Raw genomic sequence first — 21,037 nt, 5'->3', positions numbered from 1 at the left:
TCTCTCCACATCCCCGCCAACACTGTTTATTCTCATTCTTTGTGACGTGTGCCATTCTCTGGGGTGTGAGGTGGTATCTCATCATTGTTTTGATTTGCATCTCCCTGATGATTAGTGATGTGGAACATTTTTTCATGTGTCTTTTGGCCATGTGTATTTCTTCTTTGTCAAAGTGTCTGTTCATTTCTTCTCCCGATTTTTTGATGGGGTTAGATGTTTTTTTCTTGTAAAGTTCTGTCAGTGCCTTGTATATTTTGGAGATTAGCCCCTTATCTGATGGGTATTGGGTGAATAGTTTCTCCCACTCAGTGGGGGGCTCTTGTATCCTGGGCACTATTTCCTTTGAGGTGCAGAAGCTTCTCAGCTTAATATAATCCCATCTGTTCATCTCTACTTTCACTTGTTTGGAGAGGGGAGTTTCCTCCTTGAAGATGCCTGTAATGTCCTGGAGTGTTTTGCCTATGTGCTGTTCTATATATCTTATGGTTTTGGGGCTGATATTGAGGTCTTTAATCCATTTGGATTTTACCTTCGTACATGATGTTAGCCGGGGGTCTAAGTTCAATGTTTTGCAAGTGGCTATCCAATTGGGCCAACACCACTTGTTGAAGAGGCTTTCCCTGCTCCATTTAGGATTTCCTGCTCCTTTATCAAAAATTAGGTGATTATATGTCTGGGGAACATTTTCTGAGTGTTCAAGCCTATTCAACTGATCTGAGGACCTGTCCTTATTCCAATACCATGCTGTTTTGATAACTATTGCTTTGTAGTACAGTTTAAAGTTGGGAAAAGTAATTCCTCCCATGTTCTTTTTCCCAATGATTGCTTTAGCTATTCGAGGGTGTTTATTGTTCCAAATGAATTTCAAAAGTGTCTGATCCACTTCTTTGAAGAATGTCATGGGTATCTTTAGAGGGATGGCATTAAATCTGTATAATGCCTTGGGGAATATTGCCATTTTGATGATGTTAATCCTGCTGATCCATGAGCAGGGTATGTGTTTCCATTTCCGTGTGTCCTCTCTTATTGCTTGGAGCAGAGTTTTATAGTTTTCCTTGTATAGGTCCTTCTCATATTTAGTCAAGTTGATTCCAAGATATTTGAGTTTGTGTGGCACTATTGTGAATGGGGTTGTTTTCTTAATATCCATTTCATCCTTATTACTATTGGTGTATAGAAAGGCCATTGATTTTTGTGTGTTAATTTTGTAGCCTGCCACCTTGCTATATGAGTCTATTGTTTCTAGAAGCTTTTTGATAGAGTCTTTAGGGTTTCCTAAGTAGAGTATCATGTCATCTGCAAACAGTGAGAGCTTGACTTCTTCCTTTCCTATCTGGATTCCCTTGATATCCTTTTCTTGTCTAATCACTATAGCAAGTACTTCCAGTGCTATGTTGAATAGGAGTGGTGAGAGAGGACAGCCTTGTCTTGTGCCAGAATTTAGAAGGAAGGCTTTTACTTTTTCTCCATTGAGGATAATATTTGCCACTGGCTTGTGGTAGATGGCCTTCACTATATTGAGAAAGGTTCCCTCCATTCCCATCTTGCTGAGAGTTTTGATCAAGAATGGGTGTTGGACCTTATCAAATGCTTTCTCTGCATCTATTGATATGATCATGTGGTTTTTATTTTTCTTGTTATTGATGTTGTGTATTATGTTGATAGATTTACGGATGTTAAACCAGCCTTGCATTCCTGGGATGAAACCTATTTGATCGTAGTGGATGATCTTCCTAACGAGGCATTGAATCCTATTTGCCAGGATTTTGTTGAGGATCTTTTCATCTGCATTCATCAGCGAAATTGGTCTGTAATTTTCTTTTTTTGTAGCATCTCTGTCTGGTTTAGGTATCAAGCTGATGTTGGCTTCAAAAAAGCTATTTGGAAGTGTTTCTGCTTGTTCAATTTCATGAAAGAGTCTTGCCAAGATTGGCAGTATTTCCTCTTGGAATGTTTGATAGAATTCATTAATGAATCCATTTGGACCTGGGCTTTTGTTTTTCGGCAGACATTTGATTACTGTTTTAATTTCATAAATGGTGATGGGGGTGTTTAGATATGCTACATCCTCTTCCTTCAACCGTGGAAGATTATAAGAGTCCAAGAATTTATCCATTTTTCCAGGTTCTCATTTTTAGTGGCGTAGAGTTTTTCAAAGTAGTTTCTGATAACCCTTTGAATCTCTGTCATATCAGTAGTGATCTCTCCTTTTTCATTCCTGATACAGGTTATCAAGTTTCTCTCTCTCTCTTTCTTTGTTAGGTCTGCCAGTGGTCTATCAATCTTGTTTATTTTTTAAAGAACCAACTTCTGCTTTCGTTGATCTTTCGGATTGTTTTTTGGGTTTCCACTTCGTTGATTTCTGCTCTCAGCTTTGTTATTTCCTTCTGTCTTCCTATTCTTGGGTCCTTTTGTTGAGCATTTTCTAGTTCTATTAGCTGTGTCATTATTTTATTTATTTATTTTTTTTTTGGTTTTTGGGCCACACCCGTTTGACGCTCAGGGGTTACTCCTGGCTATGTGCTCAGAAATCGCCCCTGGCTTGGGGGGACCATATGGGACGCCGGGGGATCGAACCGAGGTCCGTTCCTTGGCTAGCGCTTGTAAGGCAGACACTTTACCTCTAGCGCCACCTACCCGGCCCCTAGCTGTGTCATTAAGCTACTCAGTTAAGCTCCTTCTTCCTTCCTGATGTGTGCTTGCAAAGCTATAAATTTTCCTCTCAGTACTGCTTTTGCTGTGTCCCATAAGTTCTGATAGTTTGTGTCTTTATTGTCATTTGTTTCCAGGAACCTTTTGATTTCCTCCTTGATTTCATCTCGGACCCACTGGTTATTGAGGATGAGGCTGTTTAACTTCCTGGTGTTAAAGTGTTTCTTCTGAGTCCCTTTGGAGTTCACAAATAATTTCAGAGCCTTGTGGTCAGCGAAGGTAATCTGCAAAATTTCTATCCTCTTGATCTTATGGAGGTATGTTTTATGTGCCAGCATGTAGTCTATCCTGGAGAATGTCCCATGTACATTGGAGAAGAATGTGTATCCAGGTTTCTGGGGATGGAGTGTCCTATATATATCCACTAGGCCTCTTTCTTTCATTTCTCTCCTCAGGTCTAGTATATTCTTGTTGGGTTTCAGTCTGGTTGACCTATCCAGTGTTGACAAAGCCGTGTTAAGGTCCCCCACAATTATTGTGTTGTTGTTGATATTATTTTTCAGATTTGTCAACAGTTGTATTAAATATTTTGCTGGCCCCTTATTCGGTGGATATATGTTCAGGAGAGTGAATTCTTCCTGCTCTACATACCCCTTGATTAATATAAAATGTCCATCTTTGTCCCTTCCAACCTTCCTGAGTATAAAGTTTGCATTATCTGATATTAGTATGGCCACTCTAGCTTTTTTATTGGTGTTGTTTGCTTGGATAATTTTTCTCCAGCCTTTTATTTTGAGTCTATGTTTGTTCTGACTATTCAGGTGTGTTTCTTTTAGGCAGCAGAAGGTTGGATTGAGTTTTTTGATCCATTTAGCCACTCTGTGTCTCTTAACTGGTGGATTTAGTCCATTGACGTTGAGAGAAAGAATTGTCCTGGGATTTAACGCCATCTTTATTTCGAAATTTGGTGTGTCTTTTGGTTAGTCTTGTCTTAGATTAGATTTTTCAGTTTTTCTCTTAAGACTGGTTTTGTGTCTGTGAAGTTTCTGAGCTGTTTTTTGTCTGTGAAACCATGTATTCTTCCGTCAAACCGGAAAGTGAGCTTTGCTGGGTATAGTATTCTGGGTGAAGCATTCATTTCATTCAGTCTTGTCAAAATATCCCACCACTGCTTTCTGGCATTGAGTGTTTCTGGTGACAGGTCTGCTGTAAATCTCAGGGAAGCTTGCTTGAACATGATTTCCCCTTTTGATCTTGCTGTTTTCAGAATTCTGTCTCTATCTGTGGGATTTGTCATTGTGACTAGGATGTGTCTTGGGGTGGTTTTTCTGGGGTCTCTTTTGGTTGGTACTCTTCGGGCATGCAGGATTTGATCACATATATTCTTTAGCTCTGGAAGTTTCTCTTTAATGATGTTCTTGACCATTGATTCTTCCTGGAAATTTTCTTCCTGGGTCTCTGGGACTCCAATGATTCTTAAGTTGTTTCTGTTGATCTTATCATAGACTTCTATTTTCATCTGTTCCCAATCTTTGACTAATTTTTCCGTTGTCTGCTCATTTGCTTTAAGTTTTTTGTCCAATCTCTCCTGCTGTATGGAATTGTTATGTATCTCCTCTTCCACAGCACCAAGTCTATTCTCAGCTTCTGATACCCTGTCCCAGAGCTTATCCATTTTGTCATTCACTTCGTTTACTGACTTTTTCAGTCCTGTTAGTTGACATGTTATTTCAGTTTGGAGTTTTGTGATTTCTGTCTTCATATTTTCTTGGTTCTTATTAGTGTTCTGTTCAACTCGATCCATGGTTTCTTGGAGTCCGTTGAGTATCTTCCATATTGCTAGTCTAAAGTCCTTATCTGAGTGGTTGATTAGTTGGTTGGTCATTATCTGGTCCTCAGAATTGTCATCTTCATTCTCTATGTCTGATGCTGGCCTGTGTTGTTTCCCCATTGTCACACTTGCATTGTGGGTTTTTCTACGTGTTGTGGTGGTATTCATTGTCTATATGATGCAGGCAGCACACTCCTCTGGCTCCTCCCTTTCTGGATGGGCTGACTTGCCTCTAAGGGAGGGGAGTCCTCCGTGGATGAAGCCTCACACTGGGTCAAATCTTAGGCCCGAGCATGCAACAGAGAAGACAGTCTGGAGAGAAATGTTTGCTTCTGTGATATAGCACCGTTCTTCGTGTAATTTTTCCTTCTTGTTGCAATGGTGTTCTTTCCTTAGAAAGAGTGCACGGCTGCGTCGCGAAGCGACTGGAGCCTCTTTTTGCCCCACTCCCAAGAGTTTCACGCAAGAGGACAGTAGACAGACATATGCAGGTCAAACTCACAGTTTTTCACAGTTGGGCCCCACTGGGCCGGTGTACTTTCGTGGATTTTCCCCGCCTGTTGTCACACACAGGGAGCCTGCTTTTGCAAAGTTATGCCGGTTTTCATGCTCTGTAGTCCCTCCCTGAAAATGGCATCTGGGCGAGCGAGGTTTCTGGAGCCTCTTTTGCCCCACTCCCAAGAGTTTCACGCAAGAGGACAGTAGACAGACATATGCAGGTCAAACTCACAGTTTTTCACAGTTGGGCCCCACTGGGCCGGTGTACTTTCGTGGATTTTCCCCGCCTGTTGTCACACACAGGGAGCCGGCTTTTGCAAAGTTATGCTGGTTTTCATGCTCTGTAGTCCCTCCCTGAAAAAATCTGTTTTGTTTTTCATTTTGTTTTCTTTTTCTTCTTTTTTTTTCCTTTTTCTTGCTTTTTTCATGGTTATTATATAATGGTGGTTGTTTTTAGCTGGGCTATATTTTTAGTAATTGCTGTTTTTATGTTCTGTTTTTCTTTTGTTTACCTTCTTTTTTTCTCTATTCTTTTAAATAACCTCTAGACAAAATCTAAACAAAATCCTCCCATTTTTTTTTCAAAGAGAACCACATAACTTGAATCATCTTGTTCTGCCTCATTAATTAAGGGGAAAAATGTAGGGTACCAGGACCAAATAGTCATATGAACATAAGGTGGAAATAAAAAAATGATCAGACATAAACACCAAACCTAAAGTCAATGACAACAGAAACGTTGTCAATCTACAGTAAGCTATACACAGCTAATAATTTGTCAATCTACAGTAAGCTATACACAGCTAATAATATGTTAGCTAATGTTGCTAACAAAATTTGAGAGTGATAGTGCAAACTGCAATGTCATATAGGATATAAAGAGAGAGTGAAAGTGAGAGAGAAGCAAATTGCCTGCCCCAAATCCAACAACTATTAATGATAAAAAATATCAACAAGATGGAAACATAAGGAAATTTCATCATTATTGTCAATGCCATTTTCCAAAGATACTTTGGCAAACATCATACTCAATTAGAATAAAACTAAAAAATATTGCTCTAATAATGAGCACAAGACAAGATGGTCACTCATGTCACTTTTATTCAAGATAGTACTGGAAGTACTTGCCATAGCAATTGGGCCAGAAAAAGATATCAAGGGTATCCACATTGGAAAGGAAAAATTAAGCTTTGGCTGCAGATTGCATAATATAAAAGTCTAATATCTCTATAAAAGAAATTCTAGAAGCAATATATTCATAAAGGGGCAGGATACGAAATTAATATTCAAAAATTCATTTCTTTTAATATAAAAATAATGAGAGAGAAAAAAGAGACATTAAAATCTTCCATACACAATTTACCTCATAAAATCAAATATCTTAGACCATATATAGCGCAACAAGTAGGAGTTTGTCTTACATGTGGCTGACCCGGATTCAATCCCTGGCATTTCATATGGTCGCGGCATCTTTCAAGAGTGATTTCTGAGTACAGAACCAAATGTGGTACAAAAACTAAAAGAAGAAGAAGGAGGAGGAGGAGGAGGAGGAAGCGGAGAAGAAGAAGAAGAAGAAGAAGAAGAAGAAGAAGAAGAAGAAGAAGAAGAAGAAGAAGAAGAAGAAGAAGAAGAAGAAGAAGAAGAATCAAATTACATGAAATTAACTAAACTAAATAAGTAAGAAATCTATACAAAGAAAACTGTAGGATATTGCTTTAAGGGGGAAAAAGACAGAAAATGGAAAAAATATCCTGCTAATGGATTGGCAGGGTTAACATTAAAATGGCAATTCTTTCCAAAGCTTTCTACTGAAAAAATAAAATCACTATAAAATTACCCATGACATTTTTCACAGAAATATATCAAACCAGCCTGAAATTCATTTGGAACAATAAACTTACATGAACAACTAAAGCAATCATTTTGAAAAAGAAGACAGGAATCACAACTTTCAAATTGTAATATAAAGCATTGTATAATTAAAACAACATGGTATGGAATAAAGAGAGAACTCAGGTTAATGCAATTGACTTCAATATCTTAAGTCAGAACCTCAGGTATATAATTTATTAATCTTTGATAAAGAACAAGACATATGAAACAGACATACGGAACAAGGAAAGCCTCTTTAACAAGAGTTGTTGGAAAACTAGTCAGCTACATACAGAAACAGTGGACCCAGACCTTTTTAACACCAATCAATAAAGTCAAGTCAAAAAGGATTATAGACTTTGATATCAGACTTGAATCCACAAGGTACATAGAACTAGATAGGTAGATAGAAATCAAAACAACGAGATATAATTTCTCACTGAATAGAAAAGACATACATCAAAAACAATAAGAACCACTAGTGTTGGTGTTGTTTCAGGGAGAAAGGAATTCTTATTCATACCTAGTGGGAATGTAGACTTGCCCAGCATTTTTGGAAAAGTATATGGAGATTCCTCAAAAAACTAGAAATTGAGTTTCCACATGACCCAATAATACCACCTGTAGAAACATACCATAGGATCTCAAAAACAAAGTGCAGAAAAATAGTCTGTGTTCCTCTGTTAATTGCAACACTATTCACAATAGGCAGAATCTAGAAATCATCCAAGTGCCTGACAATAGATGAGTGGATAAAGAAAACTTTGTGCATCTACACAATGAAATGGTATGCAACTTTAGGAAACATGAAATTATGAAATTTGCATGATGGACATGGAGAGTATCATGCTGAATAAAATGAGTCAGAGGAAAAGGGGTAGGCAGATGTTATTGCACTCATTTGTGGTATATCAAAAAGCTATTATGGTAAGAATATCCAGAGACAAAGAAAAGTGCCAGGATGACCAGTCCATTTTAGCAAGCTTGCCAAAATTAGTGGTGGGTAGTTAGTGGAGGTAGTTAAGGCAGTGAAGGGACTAATATATCAATAGTTGTAAAAGGTTGTTCTAGATGAGAACTAGAAACTGAAAGGAGATAAAGTGATAAGCATGATACTCCTCAGTAACAATATTGCAAACTATTATGTCTAAAAGAAAAAAAGTGGACAATAGAAAGTTGGATAGGGGGGCCGGGCGGTGGCGCTGGAGGTAAGGTGCCTGCCTTGCCTGCGCTAGCCTAGGACAGACCGCGGTTCGATCCCCCGGCGTCCCATATGGTCCCCCAAGAAGCCAGGAGCAACTTCTGAGCGCATAGCCAGGAGTAACCCCTGAGCGTCACAGGGTGTGGCCCAAAAACCAAAAAAAAAAAAAAAGAAAGTTGGATAGGAATATCTGCCATAGAGGGTAAGCAGGAGTGAGCGAATGGGGGGAAGAGCAGGAAGGTACAACTGGTACAATGGAGACAGGAAATGTGTACTGATGAAGTCTTTATGAAGTTTATATGACTGAAACTCAATCATGAACATTTCTGTAACTGTGGAAAAAAAACAACTATTATGAACAACCTTTTAAATAAAGGTGTTTAAGTAAATTCATCTTTTTTTCTTTTTATTTTATTTTATTGAATCAATTGTGATTTACAAAGTTCTTCAGAGTTGGGTTTCAGACATACAATTAATCAAGGCAATCCCACCACTGGTGTCAACCTCCCTTCACCAATGTTCCCAGAGTACATACTCTTTGCCCCTCCCCACCTGCCAGTATCACAGATCCATTTTAAATTTAGATTGATAAATTGGGTCTCTTGATTTCATTGTTGTTGACTTTTGCTTGGATATTTATCTCTGTCCTTTTTTAGTTTTTTTTTTTTTATTCTCCTCATCTCCAGTTCTGTCCTTTTGTATCTCCACCAATGCACTTGAGACCACTTGACCCTGGCCTCCAACCTTTAATATTTGTTTTTCTTCTCCTCCAAACAGTTTTTTTCCTTCTCCTTGCTATACTCTGGGTGGGACCAAAGGTATTCAAGACAGCTCCAATTTAGAGCATTGTATTTCTTCATACAGTTATTCTAATTACCACATATAATGATATCATTCTCTATTCTTCTGCCTTATACTTCTTTTTTCTTAAATTACATTTACTTTATTCTTTTTTTTAATTATTTTTTTTGTTTGTTTGTTTTTGGGTCACATCCGGTGGTGCTCAGGGGTTACTCCTGGCTCTATGCTCAGAAATCACTCCTATGCCTTAGACTTCTTATTTAAATTATTGTTGCTACCCATAAAGTTAGCAGAGGCTTGAGAAGATACACATTTGTAATGTAAAAGATAAAATAGTTTATATCAGTGCAGACTTTTAAAGCTGGAATCATTGTTTCATGCACCAGTCCACTGACCAGTTGTTTAAATCTGCTACAGTAGAACAATAGGTGTCAAAGCTTTACATCTGGTCACTAGCACAGTTCTTTTTTTTTTTTTTTTTTTTTTTTTTTAGTTGGGGTTCCCAACTAAACCTTTTATTTTCTGATTTTACCTTTTTTTAAATATTAAAAAATAGTTCAATTAGTTTTCATAGCTGTTTATATGCTGGCAAGCCATTTATCAGCCAAATATTGAAGAATATATAACTTAAGTACTGCTACATTTAAATAATGTCAGAATACTATGATCGAGTACATGCAATGGATTAAAGCATTCAAAATAGTTCTACTTTCACCTATGCACAAGAACTTTTGTTATGATAAAAGAAGACTACTACCTATACTGCAATGCATGCTTGTACAAATATGAGTTGTTAGGTTTATAGACAAAAAGATTCATTTTTTAAATTTAAGTTTCCTAAAGTCATATTGAGAGATGCTATATGATTCTGCTGTTCAGGGATTCCAGGGTTATAACTAACAATATTCGGGGGACCCAGAAGTACTAAGAATCAAACCTTGGCTGAGAGTATACTACGCAAGTGCCCTAACTGTTATTTTATCTTTGACCCCTAAATCTATGTATTTTTTAAAAAGGTGTTATCATTGGTAAGTAGAAAAAGATTCATTTGGGTTTTGTTTGTCTTTATTTTTAGTCCACATCCTTCAGGACTTTCTCCAGAGTCTTTGTGTGATTACTGATATTTGTCAATTGATTTTTTTCTAATTAAAGAGTTGGTATCTTTGTATACTGACTGTTTTAAAAATAAATCAAAATAAACATGAAATAGAGTTTAAAGCAATTATATCTATGCATTGTTGTAACTAAAATCTAAATAAGTGAAATAAAATTTCAATTACAATCTTTAAGTTCCTGGAATTGACTCTAGAGATGGTGGTGTTTTTTGCATTGTACAAGTGTTTCCCAGGGTATCATTGTTAAAAAAAAAAACACTCATTTGTACAGCATTTAATGTCTCTTTTTCTAAGTGTTCTAAATAGACTTGAAATGTAATAAAATGAAAAAATGATTTTCAGTTTTGGGATGCAAAGGGCGGGGTTTCTCCCCCGCCTCCCCCCAGGGCCCGATTAACCAGGCGTGGCCCTGAAGACCCACCAGGTTTGGGGGGATCTTGGCCCCCTGGACTAGGAGTTCAGCCCAGGGGACCTGTGGCTAGCTGTCCTGCCCAGAGCCCCCCACATACCAGTCAAACACCCAGAAATCCTGGCATGTGGAGTGGTCTGAGCCCAGCCGTGCCTCTGCAGTTTTGGGATGCAAAGGGCGGGATTTCTCCCCCGCCTCTCCCCAGGGCCCGATTAACCAGGCGTGGCCCTGAAGACCCACCAGGTTTGGGGGGATCTTGGCCCCCTGGACTAGGAGTTCAGCCCAGGGGACCTGTGGCTAGCTGTCCTGCCCAGAGCCCCCCACATACCAGTCAAACACCCAGAAATCCTGGCATGTGGAGTGGTCTGAGCCCAGCTGTGGGATATAGGCTTTTTATAGATTGCTGTGACTACTTGAATAAGGTTCCTTTCGCATATATTTTACTGAGAATTTTAGTTATGAATGCTTGGTGGTTCCTGTCAAATGCTTCTCTGCACTGATTGATATGATCATTTAATTTTGATCTTTCCACTTAAAGATGTAGTGTATGATGTTGATTGATTTGCATATATTGAACCATCTTTGTATCCCTGAGATGAAACCCACTTGGTCATGATGTAAAATCTTTTTAATGTGTTATTGGATTTAGTTTGCTAAGTTTTTGTTTAGGATTTTTGCATCAATGTTCATCAATGAAATTGGTCTGTAGTTTTCTTTCTTGGTAGTATCTCTATCAACATTGGAGATAAGCATAATGTTCGCTTCATAAAAGGGATTAGGGAGGCTTCCTATCTCTGATATTTTGGAAGAGACCGAGTCAATGGTCATCAATCTTTTCTGAATTTTTAATAAAACTTACCTGTTAACTCATCTGTCCTGGACTTTTATTCTAGGGTAGATTATTAATTATTGTTTCAATTTTCTTAATTAATTAACCTGGTTAGGCTTTATACTTTCAACTCATTTAGTTTTGGAAGATTATCTGTTTCCAGAAATCTGTCCATTTCTTCTAGGTTCTCTAGCTTAAAAGTGTACAATTGTTCATAATGAGAATTTTTTTCTTTTTTTTTCCCTTGTGAGTCTTGACAGTGTGTCTATCTTGTTTATTCTTTTGAAAAGACAACTCCTTGTTTCATCAATTCTTTGTATTGTTTTCCTTGTATGTATATTGTTGCTATATTTCTACTCTGGTTTTTATTATTACTTTTCTTCTGCTTGTGTTTGAGTTTCTCTTTTGTTACTTTTTCAATTATTTAAAGTCTGACTTCAGGGTGCTGATTTCATCTTCTCTTCTTTCCTTCTGTTGGTATGTATTGCTATGAGCTTCCCCCAAGTTAATGCTTTTGCTGTGTCCCATAGATTTGGGTAAATGTTTTCCTTATTATCATTAGTGAGTGTTACTGCCATCTCACCATTTTCTTTAGTAAAAAAAAAAAAGGAATAATAAATTAGATAAAATTTAGCTGTGTTTTCCGGATATAAATGTGCTTGTCATAATTTACTTAACTATAAATTGATTAAATTTCTTAACTAGATTGTTTTCTCAGAATAAAGTCTTTATTATCAAGATATTATTTGAAAAAATCAAGTGTCACAATTATCTTAATATAACCTTGTAATCTAATAGAAATAAATGTTTTAAAAAGAGCTTTTACTTTTTTCACACAGCTAATTTTAGTATTTTAATTTCTCTATATATAAAATAAATTTTCAGAGTTATATATTTAATTCCAAACATTTTTATGTATGTAATCTCATGCAAATGCCACCACACCAAAATATACATGATATTAAATTAATTACATTATTATCACAAACAAACACCAACTTCTCTCTCTCTCTCTCTTTTTTTTTTTTTGAGCCAATAGCAAGCAATATTGCACCAGTTTTTTAGCGCATACTCCTAGCTATATAATAAGGGATCACTCCTGGTAGTGTTCAGTAAACCGTATAGAGTACCAGGGATATAACTTGCATAAAATGGCCCACAACACATGCATGCAAGACAAGCATCCTATTTCTCATATTATAAACTTACTGTTATCTCTTTATCTTTACATCAAAATTGCTATAGTAATTACTAATACCATCATCAACATAATAGCAAATATTCTGAAAAGAGGTCTCGGTTGTCACTCTTTGTATCAAAAACAAATTTTTAAATATTTTATGCTCTCACAAGTACTATTGTCAAATAAAACATGAAGGTGAACATTGTTGGATGCAAGATTATTCTAAATTTTGTAATTATTTAGTTATCAGTAAAATTACAAAGTGATTTTGATATTTCGTAAATTAATTTATCACATGGGTAAAAACAATTCTTTCTGACAGTATAGTTTTTGTCAATAAAATTTTAACTTCATCATTATTCATGTGTGTAACTTTTTAATTAAAAAAGCAAAAATGAGCCCTAACTATTTCAAGAAACAACCACAGGGAGAACAAATTTTAATTACAGTTTTTGAAGTTACTTTCTCATTTCAAAATTCAGGCTTCAAATGAGTTCTGGGAATAAACTTTATGTCTAAATTCTTAGAAGAGAGAAGTGGTGCATGGAAATATTCTTTGCTGATTATGCCCAAAAAGGGAGGGTCTTTATATTTCAAGGAGCTGGAGATAAAGATTTTTGTTTTTTTCTATTCTCTTTGTCATATTCCAAGTTTGTAAAAAGAGTTTATTTCAGAGGACCTGTTTCATACTTTCTTGCACTTATTATGCACGTATTATGTTCTCTTCTATATCAATGCTGAGATTTATGTCTTACCATTGTCTCTTTTTTTTTTCAGACTTTATCCTTTGTGGTGTCTTAGCACATGGATTTCAGGACTGCCTGTGAGGAGGTAAGTTATATAATATTCTTCTCTGAATTGGGAGAACAGGTTACAAACAGAAAATACTTGATCGTCCTTTATACAATGAAAATGTTGCTACAGATGAAGCAGTGAGCGAGGGATTCTTTACATTAAAGTCTTTTATCTGTTACTAAAAAACTAGAAAAAAAGTGTTCCATAAACCTAGCATTTATGCTCATTTTGAGAAAAAATTAGAGCACAATTTCTTTAACTGCATAGTCTTGAAAATGTGTAAATTGTACAATTTTAAATAGCAAAAATGTTAGGAAATATTATTTTCACATAAATGGCTATGGATTAAAAGATATCTAAGGTCTTTTAATCACTAAAATACAATAATTTTAGTATTCCTTTATTGTTTAGTTATTTCTATTTTAAGTGTTAAAAGATGACAATTTAGATTTTTATAGAGCTATAACCACACTGATATGAGTTAAAGAGACACGTTGCTCTTTCAAGGATATTAAAGACCATTCAAGTATGTATTCAATGATGCATAGCCAAGGACTTGAGAAAATGGGATTGTTCTATTTAAAAAGATAGACTATATTAAACTAAATATGGCATAGTGCAAGCACAAAAAGTAGAAAGCTTTTATTCTACAAGTAAAACTATAAAAATTTTATATTTTCTTGAAATGGTCAAAATAGTTTTTATGATATATAACTCAAGAAATGTTATATATAATTAGATTAGTATAGAGTTAAACACCTACTATTAAATATTACTTATTAGCATTTGTATACTGTTCATCTTCTAAAATGTTGTATATATATTGTGTATGTATTAAATTTTTTGAAATACTAAATACAATTAAAGTTTAGACTATAAAGAATTAAAAATTAATAGTATTTTCATTTAATCTCCTAGTTGATGCTTAGACAATGGATCTCTCCTTTCCATTTTCAGTCAAATAAGATAGAGATATCATGGAGGAAACAAAGACCTGGTGTTTGTCAGGTCCTACCTGCTGCTATTCATGTGCCTCTGAGGCCATACTCAGCAGTTCTCTAGGAAACATGTGTTTTACTATTGCATTATAATTCTGACCCTATATTCTATTAGTGTTTACTTTAAAGTATAAAATATCAGTGAACCTGAGACACATGAAATTTATATAAGATTTGTATGAAAAGAGACTAGTGAACAAATGATATTTTGTTTTTAGAGGTCACACAAGATTTATTATCAAGACTATTTTCAATTTAATATTTTATTTATTAATTTGAATGTATAATTTTTTATTTTTGATTCATAACATTTATTTTAAAGTGGTAATTTTTATTTATATATTTTTATTTAAACTCCATGGTTACAAGGTTGTTCATAAAACAATTTTTTCCCACAATGCGCATTTCCCACCACCAATGTCAGTAGTTTTCCTCTCATCCTCCCTGATGAACATTTCCTTTCCATCCACCCATTCTAGTCTGCCTCTGGGACAAAATTTTAATTTTACTTCTCTCTCTCTCACACCCTTTTTTCTTTGCTACACTGTGGTTTGTACTACTGCAAATATGGGCAGCTATTAATGTTTTTTTAATATTAGACCATCACTATTCTAACTGCACTCTCCACTCTTTGTCCTCCTAGTTTTTATCTCTATTGTCCATGGATATCAGCTCCACACTGTCTTTAGTTTTCCTTATATCTCAGAGATGAGTGATATTATTCTATGTTTATCCCTCTTTGTCTAATTAATTTCACTCAGCATAGTGCTCTCCATGTCTATCCATGCATAAGAAAAATTAATGACTTTTTCTAAATGTGGCTACATAGTATTCCATTGTGTAGATATACCACAGTCTCTTTAGCCACTCATCTATTGTCGGCACCGAGGTTGCTTTCAGATTCTGGTTATTGTAAATAGTGGTGCAATGAACGTAGGAGTGTAGAGTTCATTTTTTATGTGTTTTTGTGTTCCTAGGGTATATTCCTAGGAGTAGTATTGCTGTATTATAAAAAAGCTGAACTTACAGTTTGTTTAAGGAATATCCAAATTGTTTTCCAGAAGGCTGGAATAGATAGCATACCCACCAACAGTGAATGAGTTTCTTTCTCCCCATATCAATGCCAGCACTGGTTGTTCTCAATAGAAGTGATAAATGCAGGCAAACTTGTCTTTTGCCATGTCTTAATGAAAGGCTTTCAGTATTTTCCCATTGAGTAGTGTTGTCCATGGTTTGTGGTAAAAGGCTTTCAATATATTGAGAAAAGTTCCTTTCATTCCCATCTTGCTAAGAGTTTTTATCATGAAAGGATGGTAAAGTTTTTCAAATGCTTCCCTGAATCTATTTATTTGATAATACAATTTTTGTATTTTCTTTTATTAATATGATATATTATATTGATTGACTTGCATATGTTAATCCATCATTGCATCCCTAGAATACTCCTGATTTGTTATGGTGTATAAGTTCCTTGATAAGTTGTTGGTTTCTATTTGCTAGTATTTTGATGAGGATCTTTGCATTTGTATTCATTAAGGATATCGACCTGCCTGAAATTCTCTGGTTTCAGGGTGTCTCTGTCTATTTTGGTATCAGTGTGATGTTAGCTTCATAGAAGCTATTTGGGTGTATTTCTGTTCTTCGATGTCCTGGAAGAGCATGAAAAGGATTGGCAGTAATTTTTTGTTAAAGATTTGTTAGAATTTACTAGTGAATTCATCTGGGCTTGGCTTTTGCTTTTGGGAATTCTTTTGATTACCATTTTAGTTTCTTTAACAATAATCATCAGTTCAGGTACTACACATCTTCTTGGTTTAATCTTGGAAAATTTTAGAAGTCCAAAAATATATCTATTTCTTCCAAGTTTTCTTGTTTTGAGGAATAAAGATTCTCAAAGTTATCTCTGATTAACTTTGTATTTCTGTAGTATCTGTAGTGCCAACCCCTTTTTTTCTGAGGCAGTTCATTAAATTTATTTTGTATATTTTTGTGGGTCTTGCTAATGATCTATCAAATTTGTTTAATTTTCAAAAAACCAACTTTTGCTTACATTTATTTTTCAGTTGTTTCCTAGGTGTCCATATCATTAATTTCTGCTCTATATTGGTTTTGTTTTGTTTTTATTTTTTTGCTCTTTTGTTTTTGGGCCACATCCAGTGACTCTCCGGGGTTACTTCTGGCTATGTGCTCAGAAATTGCTCCTCACTTAAAGGACCATATGGGACACCGGGGAAAGAAACCGTGATCAGTCCTAGGACAGACGCGTGCAAGGCAAAAACCCTACTGCTGCACCACCACTCCAGCCCAAGTTTTATTATTTCTTTCCACTTAGTTACTTTTGACTCATTAGGCTGATAAGGCTCATTTGGGAAGTTTCTTAAGTTGTGAAATTAAGTTATTTATGAATGTATAGTCTCCCTTCCAGATGAATGCTTGCAAAGCTATACATTTTTTTCTTAATCCTGTTTTACTTATTTTCTACAAGTTATATAATCCATGTCTTCATTATCATTTGTTTCCTGGAATCTTTTGATTTCCTCCTTGATTTCATGCCCCACCCACTGGATATTTATTAGTGAGCTATGTAACTTTCAGGTAAGAAGGTTACTTCTTGTTTCAGTTTTAATTCATGTCTATTCAGTGCATTATGGTCTGAGTAGACAGTTGATACAACTTCTATTTCTTTTCTTTTCTTTTCTTTTCTTTTTTTTTTTTTTTTTTTTTTTTTTTTGGTTTTTGGGTCACACCTGGCAGTGCTCAGGGGTTACTCCTGGCTCTATGCTCAGATATCGCTTCTGGTAGGCTCAGGGGACCATATGGGACACTGGGATTTGAACCACCAACCTTCTGCATGAAAGGCAAACGCCTTACCTCCATACTATCTCTCCGGCCCCCAACAACTTCTATTTCTTGATTTATGTAGTGTGTTCTATGACCTAGCATGTGATATATCTTGGAGAATTTACCATTTTTATTGTAGAAGCATGTATGTTCAGCTTTTGGAGAAATCAAAAATCCTATATATGTCTACTAAGCCACTCTTCCATTTCTTCCTTCAAAGTCAGTATATCTTCAAAACTTTTAGTCTGGTTGATCTATCAAGAGGTGATAAAGTAGTGTTGAAGTGTTCAACTAATATTATGTTGTTCTTTATGTCTTTCTTCAAGTCTATTTTCTTCGTCTATTGGTAGTTGTTTTAAGTATTTTATGGCACCTCATTAGATGCATATATGTTTATAAGAGTGATTTATTCCTGATGTATATATACCTTGATTGCTTAGAAATGAATTTTCTATCTCTTATAACCTTTTTAAGACCGAAACATATGTCATCTGATATTAGTATGACCACATTCTTTTTAAGTGAGTGGTTTGCTTGAAGTAGTCTTCCAACCTTTGAGTCTGTGTTTGCTTTTACTATTTAAATGTGTTTCTTGCAGGCAGAAAAAAGTTGGCATTAATTTTATGATTCATTGACATTGCCATGGGATAATCCATATGAGTGTCATGAAAATTTGAGTCTTTTTTGTAGAAATTTGAGTTATTTGTGGAGTTTTTAAAACCTTATATTAGACCCTGAACGTTTTTTCTAGGAAGCTGTGTATCCTTCCTTAAAACCTGAAAGAACTTCTGATGGGTGAAGTATTATTTATAAAGCATTTATTTCATTGAGGTTTTTTTCACTATATTCCACACTTGCTTTTGAGCATGCAGAGTTGCTTATGATAAATCCACTGTAAATCTTAAGCTTGTTTGTGTGTGATTTTCTTATTTGATCTTTTGCTAACAATATTCTATTTCTGTGTATGATTTTTATTATTGTAATTTGGATATGACTTGGGTGTTTTTATTTGGATCTCTTCAGGCACCTTGAATGTGGGTACTAGCTCTGGAATTTTCTCAGCAGTGATGTCTGTGGCTGTTGCTTCTTCATAGGGTATCGTCCTGGCCCTCTGGGGCACCAATGATTCTTTTGTTGTCCCTGTTAAATTTATCCCAAATACCTACTTTTGTCTGTTAAATTAATTTGAAGAAATCTTCTCCTCATTAAATGTAAGTTTCTTTCAATTTTTTCTGTTGAAATGAGGTGTTATGAAGCTAATCTTCCAGTTAACTGATTCTGTCATTAGCAGCGGTTACTTTTCTGGTGATGCTTTACAGTGAATTTTTTATTTCATCTACCAGGTTTTTCAATCCTGATTATTCTGTTTGAAGTTTTTTCATTTTGACGTTCATATCTTCTTGAGTATTATGGCTGTACATTTCATGACTTCTTTAAGTTGTTTGAACAGTCTTAACATTTCCTCTCTAAATTCCTGGTTAAAGAGGCTATGTAGGGGCCGGGCGGTGGCGCTAAAGGTAAGGTGCCTGCCTTGCCAGCGCTAGCCTTGGACGGACCGCGGTTCGATCCCCCGGTGTCCCACATGGTCCCCCAAGCCAGGAGCAACTTCTGAGCGCATAGCCAGGAGTAACCCCTGAGTGTTACCGGGTGTGGCCCAAAAACCAAAAAAAAAAAAAAAAGAGGCTATGTAGGTGGCTAAATTTAGTTGAGTCTTCAGACCATCTGTCTTCTTCTTCCACTAGGTGTTGTTGGTTCTGCATGATTTTTTTATTGTGACTTTTGTAGTTTGCTTTTTTTTTATGAGTTTGGAGGTCACTTGCAAGAAGAAATGCATGACTCAGTTCAAAATTGTGTTGCTTTCATCCCAATTCTACCCACAATCTGCAGCCACTCTGGCCACTGTATGTCAACAGTCCTTCATTTTCACAGCTATAACTTTCCCTCGAGGATTGATTTAGCTATCTAGGGGTGTTTATTTTTCCAAATGAATTTTAGGAATATATGATCCACTTATTTGAAAAAATTTCATGGGTATGCTTAGAGGAGTTGCATTAAATATATACAATGCTTTGGGGAATATTGCTATTTTAATGATGCTAATCCTTCAAATCCATGGAAAGGGTATATGTTTCCCTTTCCTTTTGTCCTCTATTATATCTTAAAGCAATCTTTTATAAGGTTTTCTTTTTCTTTCTTCTTTCTTTCTTTCTTTCTTTCTTTCTTTCTTTCTTTCTTTCTTTCTTTCTTTCCTTTCTTTCTTTCTTTCTTTTTTTTGTGGTATAGAACCTTCAGCTATTTAGTTAACTTGACTCCAAGGTATTTCTTTTTTTGGTTTTTGGGCCACACAATTTGACGCCCAGGGGTTACTCCTGGCTATGCACTCAGAAATCGCCCCTGGCTTGGGGGGACCATATGGGATGCCGGGAGATCTAACCGCGGTCCGTCCTATGCTAGCACTTGCAAGGAAGACACCTTACCTCTAGCCGCCACCTTCCCAGCCCCAACTCCAAGGTATTTGAGTAACTGTGGCACTATTGTGAATTGTTTTTTTAATATATATTTTATTTAAGCACCTTGATTACATACATGATTGTGTTTGGGTTTCAGTCATGTAAAGAACACCATGCATCACTGGTGCAACATTCCCATTACCAATGACCCAAATCTCCCCCCCCACCCAACCTCCACCTGTACTCTAGACAAGCTTTTTATAACCCTCATATGTTCTCATTATTAGCATAGTTCAAAATGTAGTTATTTCTCTAACTAAATGCATCCCTGTTTATGGTGAGCTTCATGAGGTGAGCTGTAACTTCCAGCCCTTCTCTCGTTTGTGTATGAAAGTTATTATTGCAGGAATGTCTTTCATTGTTCTTAAAAACCATAGATGAGTGAGACCATTCTGCGTTTTTCTCTCTCTCTCTGACTTATTTCACTCAGCATAAAGATTCCAGGTACATCCATGTATAGGAAAATTTCAAGACTTCATCTCTCCTGACAGCTGCATAATATTCCATTGTGTATATGTACCACAGTTTCTTTAGTCATTTGTCTGTAGAAGGGCATCTTGGTTGTTTCCAGAGTCCTGCTATGGTAAATAGTGCTGCAATGAATATAGGTATAAGGAAGGGGTTTCTGTATTGTATTTTTGTGTTCCGAGGGTATATTCCTAGGAGTGGTATAGCTAGATCATATGGGATCTCGATTTCCAGTTTTTGGAGGAATCTCCATATCGCTTTCCATAAAGGTTGAACTAGACGGCATTCCCACCAGCAGTGGATAAGAGTTCCTTTCTCTTTACATCCCCGCCAACACTGCTTGTTCTCATTTTTTGTGATGTGTGCCATTCTCTGTGGTGTGAGGTGATACCTCATAGTTGTTTTTAGTTGCATCTCCCTGATGATTAGTGATGTGGAGCATTTTTTTTATGTTTCTTTTGGACATTTGTATTTCTTCTTTGTCAAAGTGTCTGTCCATTTCTTCTCCCCTTTTTTGATGGGATTAGATGTTTTTTCTTGTAAAGCTCTGTCAGTACCATGTATATTTTGGAAATTAGCCCCTTATCTGATGGGTATGGAGTGAATAGTTTCTCCCACTCAGTAGGTGGCTCTTGTATCCTGGGTGCTATTTCCTTTGAGGTGCAGAAGCTACTCAGCTAAATATATTCCCATCTGTTAGTCTCTGCTTTCACTTGCTTGGAGAGTGCAGTTTCCTCCTTGAAGATGCCTGTAGTCTCAATGTCCTGGAGTGTTTTGCCTATGTGTTGTTCTATATGTCTTATGGTTTCAGGTCTGATATCAAGGTCTTTAATCCATTTGGATTTTACCTTTGTACATGATGTCAATTTTTTGCAAGTGGCTGGCCAGTTGTGCCAACACCACTTGTGGAAGAGGCTTTCTTTGCTCCATTTAGGATTTCTTGCTCCTTTATCAAATATTAGGTCATTGTATTAGGTCTGGGGAACATTCTCTGAGTATTCAAGCCTATTCCACTGATCTGAGTGCCTTTTTTA

General features: G+C 36.1%; 1 protein-coding gene across 1 annotated transcript in view; it reads left to right on the top strand.

The window, feature by feature from the left end:
• Positions 1–21,037, top strand: part of SNTG1 (syntrophin gamma 1) — a 422,721-nt gene that overhangs the window by 185,793 nt on the left and 215,891 nt on the right. Inside the window, exon 2 of the mRNA XM_049775722.1 lies at positions 13,169–13,222. Within this exon, the coding sequence (XP_049631679.1) occupies positions 13,196–13,222 (27 nt within the window). The 5' untranslated portion in view covers positions 13,169–13,195. The remainder of the gene's footprint in view (positions 1–13,168; positions 13,223–21,037) is intronic.

The sequence above is a fragment of the Suncus etruscus genome, chromosome 6 (genome assembly GCF_024139225.1).
Source record: "Suncus etruscus isolate mSunEtr1 chromosome 6, mSunEtr1.pri.cur, whole genome shotgun sequence".
Lineage (NCBI taxonomy): Eukaryota > Metazoa > Chordata > Mammalia > Eulipotyphla > Soricidae > Suncus > Suncus etruscus.
Note: the sequence above shows the minus strand (reverse complement) of the source record. Positions and strands in the feature narration are given on the sequence as shown.